Below are 14,800 nucleotides of genomic sequence, written 5' to 3' on the forward strand. Positions count from 1 at the left end.
TTTCATTCTCTGCAATTGTACCCGTTGTAATGACAAGTTCTGGTTTTGGTGAGTCGACTCCAAAAAATGTGGCTTGAAAATTTTGTGTTACCGCATAATTTGCGAGACGTTTCAAATATAACAGCGAAGGTCCAACGAATGTTTTTTCGTTTTGTATAGCTTCGATCAGAGTTTTATCTTCCTGTTTAATCAATTTAATACCACCTCGATCCCAACTGTGCTCAACTCTTTTGTGCTTGTAAATGTTTCCCGAAATATTCTGCTGGCATACATCGCACTAAACCATTTTGCGTTTCCTGTTTAAATTATAAAATAATTGTTGATATAAAGAATGTAAAACTGAGAGTAAAGAGCGATTGAGGTTAGAATATCACGAAAATGTGCATATGATTCTAAACGTTCTAAACTCATTTATTGGTTTTTTTCTTTCTGCTTTACATTTCTTGTTACTGTAAAATCACTTTTCAAAAATTTATGAAATCGTATTCAATCTAAACACAATAAAATCACAAAATAACTTACAGTTTGCACACAAAAATTTAATTTTTTTCAACTAATAGGAACTATCGCAAAATTGCGTTATGAAAATAATGTGTTTACGGTTTTGACAGATTATTAATGTCGACGTATACGTAACCACAGCTGTCATAATATATACGTAACTTCGTATTTTCACATTGTGGAGAATTTTTTCTGTTTCATTAATAATGAATCATTATTTTCTGTAATAAATAGAAATTTATTTATTTATAATTCTAATAGAATGAATTTGAAAAAATAAATAGAATCATTTATATGAAATAAAAATAATTCTAATTTGAAATAATACGATTTTGTTAGGTTCCCATAGAATGGTGTGAGTATTTATAATTTAGTTGTATTATTTTATATGCTTTATGTGTGTGTACAATGATTTTTAATTGATTTAATTTCAATTTGATTTACTTGAATGATTTTTAATACAATTTTTGTGTTGAAACTATAACATTCAAATACATTCCAAATTATTGAAATAAATTTGATTTTTGCATCTAATTCACACTAAAATCAGATGGCGCTCATTAGCGAGATTCGCAAAAAAAAGTCTCCAATCTCATATACGTCAACCCCCCTTGGAGTTTATTGTTGTGTATGTGTGTGTGCGGGCGATTCAATTTAGGAATGATTTCGAAAACAAAATGATCAAAACATTTTCACAAATGAAAATGAGACAGAGACAGAATGAACATTTCAACTTACACCTACTGCAATATTCGTCTACGGCAAACATTTAAATCGCCTACAAATATGCGATTCGTATATTGTGATCTTAAAAAGGCAATCGGACTGACCGCTCATAAAGTTCAAGTTGCTGTACATTTCACTGATTTTCGATATTCAATTTTCATTTTATTCAACAATTTATTATAGTTCAATGAGTGCACGCAAAAAGCACGTGAATCTTTCTCTCATCTGTGAACGAGGTAACTGCTATTTTTCAATTTCATTGTGAACACAAATGGCAAGAGAAAAAATTAAAAAAAATGATGAAATGTGCACTCATTTCAGTAATGTGCAAGCTGAGATTCTTAGAGATGACAGATTTAAAAAATGACGAGCAAAAAAGGTCCCCCATTTCATTTGAAATGTTGAAATTTTCATTCCCCTGCACATTACTGGTTCAATTTAGGTCTGTCGTCATTCTTGGATAAATGCCAAAAATACACGATAGTTTTAATCTAATTGGAAGCAAAGCAATCAACATTCTTCATCCAAAAAATGAATTTCAAATGAATCAACTGCAAAACTATTGACATTACTCTTTGCGCTATCTCTCACCCACACTGCACGCTCTTTCAGCGGTCGAATTTGAATTAGCTTCGCATGGATATGTATTAATATCAAAATATTGTTTTTTTTTGGCAGACGGCCATAACGCATCTGTGAGATGCGCAAACAACAGTTTTTTTTTCTCTCTCTCTCGATACTTGTTGTTCATATATATGATGATTTTGGCACATTGCGCTTCGCGTATTACGTACGTTGCCTATATGGACTGATATTCATGACAAATACACGATACATGCTTTTTAATGAATCTATTTTCGTATCACATTTTTATGCCGAATTAAAGGCATCAGCGTAAAACAAACGACTGAGCAACGCAACAGTGATTCGTTATGTCAATGTTGTCGGCGGTGTTTGCGCACATTGATTTCAGTTGAAAATGGCATGCAATGAATTTCGTCCGCTTGAAAAAGAACAGATGTGAAAATTAAAACAAAATTGAAATCGATGTCTGGAATGAATGCAACCAAGATAGAAAGTGAATGAGAAAAGGGGAAAAATTGCTGGTGTTTACACGCCATCATAATTGGCCATAGACTTTTTGATTAAGGTAATTTGTCTTGAGTTTGTGTTCCATTAAATTGCGCGCTTCGATTTCCGTTGTCACAATCAATTACATCCAATTCAAATCAAACACAAATCTGTGACATTGTCCATACCGCCGCAAGATAATAATGCCTACGTAAAAATGCGCGCCATTATTTTACAAATCACTTTTTCTCTTTCTCTTTCACTCGTTCTCTCGTCTATTATTAGATTGCAGTACATGTACAATACTCTGAATTTCTGAATTTATCTATTTACATGTCTCTATCTATCTAACTCTCTGGAATATGTGCAACACCGACTCTGACAACCGGTCATTTATTGTGATTGACATTGTTTGAGTCATATATCAAACAACTCTATTATCTTCGCCGTTTGAGGAAATGCTATAATCACATCAAATGTCCCGTCATTTAATTAGTATATACTCAATTCCCGTGCGCTAATTGGAATTGTATGGATTTCATACCGATAAAGATAGTAACCAAATGAAATCATTGCAGCATCTGATTTCACATCGATAAGATATGAAATGTATTTTTTAAATGTTACGATCGTTTCATGTTCATGGCATCAATTCATTTAAATCGTTCGATGTTTCATCGATAAGATGTTTGTTTTGATTCAATCGCTTAACCCATGAATTAATTCATGGAAATATTGCACTTAACTTTTTATCACTTTTCATTCTGTCAAATGCAGTTATCTGCTTCATAAATGGTTTCGTTGCACTTTGCACAAGGGAATTATTCATTTTCAATGTCGATGCATTGATCATTTTCAACCATTTCAAATTCCAAGGTATGCTTGAACATTTCAAATATTTTCAAATCGATCAATTAAATGCAGGTATTTTTTGGTGAAAACATTCCTGAAAAAACATTCATATCGATCATCATAAATCAAGAATCACGTGCGTCATTTACATTGTTGTATCATAACAATCACTGGAGAATTTTTTTTTAGTTCAAAACACTTGAATCAATAAAATAAAATGTTTAATCACGATCATTCAATCTTAATCCATTTTATCAATAGATTTTTCAATTGGTAATTTGAAAACAATTACAATCGATTTCGATTGGTAGTAAACAAGCGCCATATTTCGATATTACTAATTTTCTTCTCTTTCTCTTTCTTGCTTCCTTTTTTCTCTTTCTCTCTTTTGTTTATTTAAGAAAACTTAATGGTTGACATTGAAGAGTGAGTGTTTGCGAATTTGTTTCTTTAAACACATTGCACATTTATCTATTTGTATGTCACAAAGTATTCTAGATAAAAATTGATTGATCTGATTTTAATTGAAATAAATCAATCGAGTATCAAAAATAATAAAAAAAATGGTTATCAATATCACATTGATTCAATGAACGGTATCGGCAATAAAGTGAGCACCAAATTCGTTGCAGTTAAGTCGATTGAAACACATTTCCTTAAACGGTTGTAACAGCAGCCAGTTAGCATTTTGTTAATTCAACCTGTGATATTAACGTATTTGTGAGTTTTTAAAACAATCGCATTTTATTGTTTTATGATCGTCGCGTGATATTTACGTCTTTAAAATCATAGAACCATTATTATGAAATATGTGAGAAAACTTGAGGTGCCCATGACTTTTTAATCGAACGAAATGTGACTATTTCAAATGGTCTAATCACTTAAAGAATGCCATCGTCTATCACGTACGAATTTTAAAACAATGAAATTTAACTGTGAATATTTCACATTTATTCAATGTTCTCATAGAGTTTGTAAGTGAACGGCATTCAGTGTGACAATGTAAATTTATCGAAAATAAATCGACGGAATTTGATCATGTGCATATACATTAAGTGAATATATCACAATGATGAGTATATTTTCGAATTCGTTTATTGACTTCAATTTGAGAGACAGAGAGAGAGTATATTACTGAACTTTCTCACGTGAAATCAAGTGATCGTCAGACTCAAAACAAAAATAGACATATGTGAACAATTACGTTGGTGAATTTAGTGAAATGAAACAATGACGTCGTTTACGACGCGATGACGTTTCATTTCATAACTAAAGCGAAACAAATTTACCCACGATTCATATAAGAATCAAAACAAAAACAGATTAAAAACCGACATTCATCATTACACATCGAAGTGTGAGAACACTGTTCTATTTTTGAAGAGAAAAAGCGAAAAAAAACACCTTATGCAAAAGAAACGGAAATCAAATCGTTGTAGAACTTTTTTCTTATTGCTTATTTACATTTTGACTAGCGGATTTGTTGCTAAAAATGTTCCGCCTCCCAAATTTACAAGATGAAAAACACACCAGGAACACATCTATTTTCGTTAAATAACTTTTCATAAATAATATGCATTTGCATATAATGGCAAACCACTTGCCACCCACTGAAATATATCTCTCTTTCTCTTACAGAATTAATAAAAAAGCACATTTTTGTTTGAAGTATGAAAATATGAAGACTAAAATGGATCGTGATCATTGGTTTTTATGTAAAAAACGTGTACAGCCCGTATGCTTTTTTTACTTATTTTACTTACACAGCTCTTAATAAATATAACACTCGTGTCACTGCCAATTGTGTTCATTCGGAAAAGTCATACATTTTTATTTTTATTAAGAATTTGAGTGCATGTGGTGAGATTCTTTTTGAGTCAGCTACACATAATGACCAAAACCCACGAAGAATATATATTTTTTGTTTTGTATTTGATTTCTTTGATTTTCGAATCAGAGTCCATTGCGATGTGAAATACATAGAGGAGAAATTGGCAAATATGAATTGCTATAGCTAATTCAGAGGGATTGAATAAAAGTGATATAAATAATTTCACGAAATTCGCAATTTATTCACGTAAAAATTGGCATTGTGAAAATTAGAAATGATACCAAGTTTCAATTATAATTAAATGCGATATTGATATTATCTTAAAAACCGATAGAGATACATACATCTCGTTTTATTCTTTTGGAAGCATTTCTCTCTCTCTTTTGTTTTTCAAATTATATTGCACAATTGAAATGAAACCATGGTCCGATGTGCAATTGCCAAACAATTGAGTAAATAAGAAAACGTCATTGAAACATCTCTTGTCAATCAAACTCAGAAAATATAATTTGTTCATACTTTAACATGTCAGCTTATTTTCTACGCGCATTTATTCTCTTCTTATATATATATAAATTGTCTCTTTTGTTCTATCGTTAGAATGACTTCGTGTGTTCAAAGAATAAAAGTCAAAATGATATTTATTTTCTCATTTCTCTTCCAGAAGTTTAAGCCGGTTATTACAAACGGTGATCAACGTAAAGGTTTATCCAGATCTGAACTATCCAGCATTGTTTTCACCAAGTAAGTTTCAGAAAAGCTCTGATTTTTTCCAAGATGCTAAAAGATTCGAATTGAATTCATAGTTACAAACTCGAGATGAATGATGTGCAAACAGTGACTGGTTCGACGTTGGGTTCAACGTTTCCCCTAGTTAAATTGCCACGTGATGAAGAATCATGTGATTATAATCCCTTTCAACACCGTAAAGTTTCACATCCAACAACGTAAGTGGCTTTAAATGTTCAAATGCAATCCATAAATTTTCTTCATTGTTTTTTTTTTCTTTTCATTTTGCAGTGATTCTCAAACGCTTATGCACTTATTAAAGGGTTCATTGGGCTCTGGTATACTTTCAATGCCATTGGCATTTGCAAATGGTGGCCTATGGTTTGGACTTGCCTCAACGTTTTTGGTTGGCATCATTTGTACATATTGTGTGCATATTTTGGTGAAATGTTCGCATATATTGTGTCGACGTGCTCAAGTGCCATCGTTAGCATTTGCTGATATAGCAGAGACTGCATTTTTGGCCGGTCCACAAAGTTTACACAAATGGTCACGCTTTGCGCGTTTCATAATCAATGCATTTTTGGTGATCGATTTAATTGGCTGCTGTTGTGTGTACAATACATTTGTTGCGAAAAATGTTCAACAAGTGGTGTCAAATTATTATCCTGAATTTGATATGGATCTACGATTGTACATATTATGTTTGTTGCCGCTATTGATTCCGATCAATTTGATTCGTAATCTAAAGCATTTAGCCCCATTGTCGGTGTTTGCAAATTTACTTATGGCCACCGGTGTCATTATCACAATGTACTATATATTTGGCGATGTACCATCACTTACGGAGCGTAAATCGATCGCTGAATGGCATAGGCTACCGATGTTTTTTGGAACCGTAAGAAATATTTGAAATTTTAGGAATAATTCATGTAATCATTTCAATTGGATTTTTAGGTCATTTTTGCACTTGAAGGCATTGGTGTGGTTATGTCACTGGAGAATAATATGAAAAATCCACAACATTTCCTCGGATGTCCAGGGGTTTTGAACTTTGGCATGGCTTTCGTTGTTATCTTGTATGCATCGGTTGGATTTTTTGGCTACTTGAAATACGGTGACAAAACAAAAGAGAGCATTACATTGAATTTGCCAATGGATGAAGTGTAAGTTATCGAATCGGTTTTATGTTGAAAAATCATTATTTTAATTGTTCATTTTTGCTCTCTCTCTCTCTCTCTCTCTCTCTCTCTCTCTCTCTCTCTCTCTTCAATAGGCTTGCTCAATGTGTTAAATTATTCATAGCCATTGCCATTTTCTTCACATATGCACTACAATTTTATGTGCCAATGGAGATTATTTGGAAAAATGTACGCGGCCATTTTTCGGAAAGCAATAAGAATGTGGCAGAATATGCGATCCGAATAACGTTGGTGGTTGGAACGGTAGCTACATCAATTGCGATTCCAGATATCGGTCCATTTATTTCATTGATCGGTGCGGTTTGTTTGAGTACGCTTGGACTAATGTTTCCATCAATCATTGAAATTATTACATACTACGAACGACCAGGCTACGGTAAATTCAATTGGGTCTTATGGAAAAATATGCTACTGATAGCGTTCGGTATCGTTGGATTTTGCACCGGCACCTATGTTAGTTTACATGAAATTTATAATGAAATATTCAAAGTAAAAAGCCAACCATAATTTATTCAGACGCCATTATGTCGTTCATACATGTATACACATATATCAAAACCAAGAAATTCATCTTAATCAGAGGAATGGGTAGTCAAATTACGGTCGATGTCAAATTAAAAAAAAATTGTTTATACCACTAAAATGTACAATTCAAATATGACTATACTAATTTTGTTGAATGTTCACACAGGTGTCGATACACTTCGTAGTAACGAATTATGTTTCTACATGTATTATTTCACCCAAACATACAAACATTTTTTTTTTAATTTGACATCAACGAAAATTTGACTACCCATCCAACTTAAATCGATACATATTGAGCGGAACGCAAAGACAAATGTTCAAAACACTAGTTTTTAGTAGTAGATATTTTAGAAAATGCTGATCAACATGATTTTTTTTAGATTGTAAAACAAACGAAAGAATCAAAAAGAGTTTAGTCTAAAAGAACAAAAATAAAGTACATAAAGCATTGTTGTTACCTAGTAACGTATTGAAATGAGCAAAAAAGAGATGAAACAACAGAGACAATTTATAATAAACTGTACACACACATTGTTAGCGTTTAGTTCAAATTAAATTATATATATATAAGATATCTAGACGCGTGTTGATTTATTAGGCGATTTAATGAAGAATACAATGACTGTGTCACTTGTCGGTTTTTCAATTAAAACGTGCTCAAAATTTTAAATAGTATTCTATATTAGTTAGCATAAAGAAAATGATTATAGGATAATTGTTTTTGGAATTTTCTTCAGATCGCCTGAATTGCAGTTAATTCAATTTCAGTTTCAATCCAACCGAATATTTTCAATGAGATAACATTTTTTATTTGATAATACCCTAAGTATGTTCAAATTTCGAATTTATTAGAAAAAAAATTCCCAAAAATTAATGTGAAACCAATTTTCAATTACAATCGAAATTCAATGTCCGTTGAAATGAATGAACACAACTCAAGTTGGACAAAAAAAAATTTCAACTTGATTTTGTTGGAAATCATAATACACTTAAAAACTAAAGTAAATCCAATCAAAAACAAATGATGAAGGAACATTAAAGCCACTATATCAAAAAAAAAAATCAAATTATTATTGAGATTTCGCAAATACATTTTATAAAAATATATATTTTTTTAATTCATCCGGAACAATAGACGTTTTACATTGCATGCTTCAACGTTTTTATTTTGAACATTATTTTGGTTTTTTTCCTTAATTAAACTTAAAGACCGTTATAATAAAACTGGACTCAAAGAAATCCAAAGAGAAGGAAGGCAGAAGAAGATGAAGAAAAATATGTGAGAATTAGTAAATCGAAAACCGTTGTGATACTATTCCAAATGAATCAGTTATAAAATGTGAAAAAGAGAATTTAGTGAAATCAATTGCAAATATGCCGCCCATCGGGTCCGATAACACAAATACACAATCGAATGGTAATCGAATGGAAAACTTAAAAATGAGATCCAATTTTGTTAGTAAATACATAAGATGGAGAGAGAGAGAGAAACAAAACCATTAGCTCGGCTTACCTCTACCCCACAAACCGTTTCTTTTTAGTTTAGTATTTAGAATCATATTTTTTATTGTTTGTTGAAATTGCAATTTTGTTGTGCCAATTCTGTTTTCCTCGTGATGAGCATAGGATAGGAACACGTGCCTTAACCAATTTAAAAAAAAAATCCAAATTTTTGTGAGAGTAAAAATAAATATTGACCTTTTTCGGATTGATTTTCCTCATGCGCAATTTTAAATGTAGAAAAAAAGAAACAAAATTTCACAGAAATAGTAGTATTTATGTAATAAAATCAAGAGAATTGTATACAAAAATACTATTTAATAGTGTTTTTGGTGCAACAAAATAGAAAAAAAAACACACACACAACTCAACTGAATATTATATTCAATTTTCATTGTGATTATTAACTCAAGTCCGAATCTAAACAGGTTTTAGATGACATTGTTTGTCGTGTCATAAGAATAATATCAATTTTACTAGTTTTTATGGTATCACATACACACACACACATTTACATTTTGATCTGAATTTTCCACATGTGTGCCTTATAATACACAAACTATAGATGCATACAGAATTTTGTTTTTACTGTTTTTTTAATTTAAAGTCAACAAAAAATGTCATATTTTTATTTTTGATTTGGTCTAGCAAACAAAATCAAACGAAATTCGCCAATTCGAATGCATTGCATGCTCAATAGATATTTTTATCAATACCGAGAGGAATTTACTGTGAATATTTTTTTTTTCTTGTGAAATTATTAAAATCAATAAATTACACTTAAGATACACATTGTATCAATACAATGATAGAGTTAAATGACATTAAAACCTGAAAATTCAATAAAAAAAATGTTAATACAGTGATAAAATGACGACTTTTGTAAAACGTTTTATTTTTCTTTTAATTTAGCGTATAACTACCGTATTGAGGTGTTCAAATAAATGTTTCATATTTTGCATTGAAATACAATGGACACAAAAAGCGGATATTTTGATTACTCGAAAAGTTTTTGTTATTTTCCAACAATAGATTTCAACAAAATATGTGGAATATCTTTTGACAAAACTATGCACACTGCATTACTTCGGTTGATTTATGAACTGAAAATATTTTCATAAAAAAAGGCCGTAATGAACAAATATGTAAAGTCAAGTAACTGCATTGAAGTTGTTAAGCTTCTGTTATTTGCGTACTTTAGATTCAGTGAAGGGAAAAGTAACAATTTCTTATTATTGTTGTTGAATTATTCGAATTTATGGCAAAAAAGTATAATTTTTTTTTAAATGATAAAAGCCAATGCAAACTACAGAAAAAATTAGTTCACACCAGAAAATTATCAGTCTCATAAGTGTCTTGCGACGAAAAATCATACATTAACATGATAAGTATAGTCCTTGGTAAGCTCAAATTAATTTACAAACCATTTTCTTCTGAACTAATATTTCGATTATAAAGCTTTTCTTTGTATTGCAACGGCCACGCTGTCCATTGATCACTGCGCAGATTCGTTGTGTCGTGGAACGAGGACGCATATTGCCTGCAAGAACACCGGAGTACATTTAATTATTAGCTTTGATTTTGGGAGAGTAGTTGTCAATGAACTTTTTCTTTTCAGGCATTTGGCGAAGCATGTCCAAATGATGCCAATATCATTGAATTCACCAACGAATTGAAGCAATTAGTGTTGGATACACACAATAGCTATCGAAATAGAATTGCATGCGGCGAAGTTGAACGATATGGCAAAGCGGCTCGAATGGCAACTCTCGTAAGTTTCCTTTTCTAAAGAGAATTCCTTTGTTTTGGATTTACAGTACGTTCCATCGTCCAGAGAACGCCATATTTTAAACAAAAAATTCAAATATCTTCAAAATCTTTTTGGAGTCGCTAGATGACACTCTAAGCTACGACGGAAAATAAATTTGACAGTTTTCAAATCAGTGCAATGGTTATTGTACAACGAAAATATGAATTCGGAATATTTTCCTAAGCGTTTTGAAGCAATGTTTTTGCATTTGCATCCAGAAGGACCACAATGGTCGCAAGCAAAGGTCGCAAAATACATTAAAAAGTCGAAAGGGTTCGTAAATAAGTGGATCCAGCAGTATAAGCGTGAAAAAAATGTGAACGATCAGCCCAATGTGAAGCCAAACCGAGCCTCCTCGCCAAAGCAAGATAAACGGATGGTTAAGTTGTTCGAAGAAAAACCAGGTATGTCATTGAGCCAAGGTGTTGAACGGCTACGCCGTCTTAAAACAGACGTCTCGCGCTCCACAAACAAGAAAAGATTGGATGTCGCCGGTGTTCATTATCGCAGTACAGTGAAGAAATCACTTTTGACAGAAAACCAGAAGAAAAACGCATTGACTGGGCAAACCAAAATTTAACATGAGATTGGAGCGAAGTTATATACACTGACGAATCATTCTTTTGGCTGGTGAATAGCACTACCCATGCCTGGTCCACAGCCGAAAAGAGAGTGGTCGTTCGCACGGTAAAGCACCCGCAAAAGGTGCATGTTTATGGTTGCTTCTGTGAAGCTGGTTTGGGAAAGTTGACCCTATTCACAGGCATTCTAAACGCCGTGAGGATGAACCAACTTTATGCATCGACACTGTTACCCACCGCCAAGAAGTTCTATGGCAACAGCAATTCGAATTGGCTTCTATTAGAAGATAATGATCCAAAACACAAAAGTCGTCTCTGCACCGCTTGGAAAGAGGAAAATGGCATTCGACAAATGGACTGGCCGCTACAGTCCCCCGATTGCAATCCGATCGAGAACGTTTGGGCTATTATTAAGGCAAGGCTTTGTGGTAAAACACACCGCAATTTGAAGCAGCTCAGTGCATTCATACAACGGCAGTGGAAGTGTTTTCGACGCGAATTTGCTGAAAATTTGAGCAAGAGTATGCCCAAAAGATGTGCCCGTGTGATCAAGAAAGACGGTGACTGGATAAAATATTGATTAATAAAATGTATATAAAAATAATTTTGCAAAACTAATGTATTTTGTTTAAAATATGGCGTTCTCTGGACGATGGAACGTACTGTATATTAAAAATCTGACATTTCGTCTAAACGAAGGTATGGCATGATGAGCTAGCTAAATTCGCTGAATATAATGTTCGTCAGTGTGTTTTTGGTCATGATGAATGTCGCAATACGGGTATTTCAAATTTCGAATTAGTGAAAATACTATTTTTTAATATTTTTTTTTTTTTTAGAAAAATTCTTGCATGCTGGCCAAAATTTGGGTCAAATGCAGAATAATCAACTATTTATTGCGCCTGAAAATATCATTAAATTATTGAGTGAAGGCTGGTTCAGTGAAAAAGCACATGCAAACATGAGCATCATTCAACAGTATCTTAGAACAAAGTACGTGAAATTACGAAGAATTTTTTTTTTATTTTATACATTATTAACAATTATTTATTTTTAATTATTAGCAAGAAGATTGGTCATTTCACACAAATGGCTCGGGATCAAGCGTACGCCATTGGTTGTGCAATGGTGCAATATATTGAATTCGGTGCACAGAAATGGTATACATCTACCTTCGGTTGTAATTATTCATTGACCAGCATTTTATATAAACCGATTTATGATGCTTCATCAAAGGCCGCCTCTGAATGCAAAACAGGAACAAACCCGAAATTCAAATGCCTTTGCAGCATCAATGAAATTTATAACAATAAATTATACTACAACGATTAAAATTGTAAAATGTTTATGAATAAGGAATATTCATATAATTAAACTGGAAAATCTCCAGAACTTCTGGAGTTTGAGTACTCGATACGTTTCGATTTGAATTCTTTGTTCTTTTCCCGGACGTTTTTTTCTTTGTCAAGATTTTAATTAATCGCCTTTTGATGGAGGTTTTGATATTTTAAACGTCACGCGAAAGACATTCTCTTTCTCTTTATTCTATTTTTTTCGAAATGTATGTGACTTAATTTCAAGGAAACTCTGCCATTTTTTTTGCTCTTATCAACAACCACCTCGTGAATCTAAAACAATAAAATTTGGTTCGTGCTTCCACGAATTTTGTGACTATATTTTGCTATTATAAAAGACAAAAAATAGATAGTCACCTTTAGTTTCCGATAGCAAATAAAAAGTCAAACGCAAATATTAGACGAAAGCCCCAATTAGAAAACAGGTGAACATGAGAAGTATTATCATTGGTAAGATCAAACGCAGAGGTGAAATTACACATGTAAATCGTATTTTTATTTTTCAATTAATTATTTCGATTCCGAAGTTGGTCTTTGCATTATAACGGTCACACTCTCCATTGATTATTGTTCAAAGTCGCTGTGTCGTGGAAAGAGAAAGAATGCCAAACATATAGCTTGCGAAAATGACGGGGTATTAAAATCATTTTCTCACCAAAGTTTTGTCAATATTATTCGTTTCTAAACTTTTATCAAGACATTTGGCGAAGAATGCACAAGTAATGACAATACTACTCTTATTGTATTTACTGATCTATTGAAACAAGTTGTGCTAAATACACACAATAGCTACCGAAACAAAATTGCTTGCGGTAACGTTGAAGGCTATAATAAAGCAGCTCGAATGGCAACGCTTGTAAGTTTCCATTTTCAACGAAACGTTCATTTTGAATGAAAAATTCTGAAATTTCATCTACTCGAAGGTATGGAATAATGAGCTTGCAAAATTCGCTGAATATAATGTGCGTCGATGCATTTTTGAACATGATAAATGTCGTAATACAGGTAAGGATTTTTTTTCTTGTTGAAAGTTCAATTCTATTTGTTTTCTTTTTCTTATACCTCACAGACAAGCTCATGTATGTTGGTCAAAATATAGCTCGAACCAAAAATAGTAAAAAATTTCAAGCACCTGTGAAACTCATGAAAATTTTAATGGGTGGATGGTTCGGTGAGAACAAAGACACAAACATGACTGTAATAAAAAAACATAAAAGAATCGGGTAAATGAAATCACTTTTATTTTCGATAAAAAATCATAAGTTTTATATTTTCTTAGAAAAAGGATAGGTCATTTCACACAAATGGTTCGAGATCAGGCGTATCTAATTGGTTGTGCAATGATCCAATTTGAATTGAATAATTGGTTTATAACAATCTTTGCATGTAATTATTCATTGAATAATATTTTAAATCAACCAATATATGATGCTTCGTCAGAGGCCGCATCCGAATGCCAAAGTGGAACAAATGAGAAATTTAAATGCCTTTGCAGCACTAGTGAAGTTTACAACAATAAATTGTACTACAAGTATTAAAAATTTTATTTATCAAGCAAATATATTGAAAATGAAAATACATTCACAATGGAAATTCTTTCGATTTGCTAGGGATTTTCGCGTCAAAAAGTGACTTCCAAAAAAAAAAGAAGAAAAAACGGAAATATATATATATATATTTTTCCAAACTCTCAAAGGTTTTGGATTCTTAGAGAGCACTCTCACTGGCTTCTCAGTGTCTCCACTCGTTTGCATAACTTTCAATCTTGACTTTTAGTACGTAGAATTGGCTGAACCTTCATATAAATACCTCCTTTTGAACTAATATTTTTTCAATTCACATGCCCCTCTGCCAAATCGACAATTTTCAATATTTTTCCAAACTCTCGAATGTTTTGAGTTCTTAGAGAGCACTCTCACTGGCTTCTCAGTGTCTCCGCTCGTTTGCATAACTTTCAGTCTTGACTTTTAGTACGTAGAATTGGCTTAGCCGTCATAATATTTTTCCAAACTCTCGAATGTTTTGAGTTCTTAGAGAGCACTCTCACTGGCTTCTCAGTGTCTCCGCTCGTTTGCATAACTTTCAGTCTTGACTTTTAGTACGTAGAATTGGCT

General features: G+C 32.4%; 2 protein-coding genes and 1 long non-coding RNA gene across 4 annotated transcripts; all 3 read left to right on the forward strand.

Moving 5' to 3' along the window:
• Positions 1-439: 439 nt before the first annotated feature.
• LOC116347822 lies at positions 440-1,070 on the forward strand. Its single transcript, XR_004201721.1, has 3 exons — positions 440-724; positions 841-856; positions 1,052-1,070. It is a non-coding gene; the product is annotated as an uncharacterized LOC116347822 (long non-coding RNA).
• Positions 1,071-3,551: 2,481 nt separating this feature from the next.
• LOC116347825 (proton-coupled amino acid transporter-like protein pathetic) lies at positions 3,552-8,285 on the forward strand. 2 transcript variants are annotated; one of them, XM_031778555.1, is made up of 6 exons: positions 3,552-3,576; positions 5,646-5,725; positions 5,788-5,928; positions 6,002-6,608; positions 6,668-6,876; positions 6,987-8,285. In XM_031778555.1, exons 3-6 carry the CDS (start codon positions 5,801-5,803, stop codon positions 7,417-7,419), a joined length of 1,377 nt encoding a protein of 458 aa, XP_031634415.1. In that variant the 5' UTR covers positions 3,552-3,576; positions 5,646-5,725; positions 5,788-5,800; the 3' UTR covers positions 7,420-8,285. The 2 variants fall into 2 exon arrangements, with proteins under 2 accessions (XP_031634415.1, XP_031634414.1); XM_031778554.1 differs by lacking the exon at positions 3,552-3,576 and adding an exon at positions 3,768-3,870.
• Positions 8,286-10,276: 1,991 nt separating this feature from the next.
• Positions 10,277-14,236, forward strand: LOC116347824 (allergen Tab y 5.0101-like). Its single transcript, XM_031778553.1, has 12 exons — positions 10,277-10,340; positions 10,399-10,496; positions 10,559-10,711; positions 12,031-12,112; positions 12,171-12,324; positions 12,396-12,459; positions 13,088-13,136; positions 13,214-13,320; positions 13,384-13,542; positions 13,610-13,691; positions 13,756-13,909; positions 13,966-14,236. Exons 1-12 carry the CDS (start codon positions 10,322-10,324, stop codon positions 14,222-14,224), a joined length of 1,380 nt encoding a protein of 459 aa, XP_031634413.1. The 5' UTR covers positions 10,277-10,321; the 3' UTR covers positions 14,225-14,236.
• The last annotated feature ends 564 nt before the right edge of the window (positions 14,237-14,800 follow it).

The sequence above is a fragment of the Contarinia nasturtii genome, unplaced genomic scaffold (genome assembly GCF_009176525.2).
Source record: "Contarinia nasturtii isolate CC-2019 unplaced genomic scaffold, AAFC_CNas_1.1 Cnas_scaffold_2152, whole genome shotgun sequence".
Taxonomy (NCBI): domain Eukaryota; kingdom Metazoa; phylum Arthropoda; class Insecta; order Diptera; family Cecidomyiidae; genus Contarinia; species Contarinia nasturtii.

What these genes read in the sequence shown, in the direction of transcription:
- LOC116347825 (XM_031778555.1), top strand. Translation starts at nt 5,801, where the DNA reads ATGAATGATGTGCAAACAGTGACTGGTTCGACGTTGGGTTCAACGTTT. An exon ending in AAAGTTTCACATCCAACAAC is followed by an intron (nt 5,929 to 6,001) that starts GTAAGTGGCTTT and finishes TTCATTTTGCAG; the next exon opens with TGATTCTCAAACGCTTATGC. An exon ending in TACCGATGTTTTTTGGAACC is followed by an intron (nt 6,609 to 6,667) that starts GTAAGAAATATT and finishes TTGGATTTTTAG; the next exon opens with GTCATTTTTGCACTTGAAGG.
- LOC116347824 (XM_031778553.1), top strand. An exon ending in TGATGAATGTCGCAATACGG is followed by an intron (nt 12,113 to 12,170) that starts GTATTTCAAATT and finishes TTTTTTTTTTAG; the next exon opens with AAAAATTCTTGCATGCTGGC. An exon ending in CATGAGAAGTATTATCATTG is followed by an intron (nt 13,137 to 13,213) that starts GTAAGATCAAAC and finishes TCGATTCCGAAG; the next exon opens with TTGGTCTTTGCATTATAACG.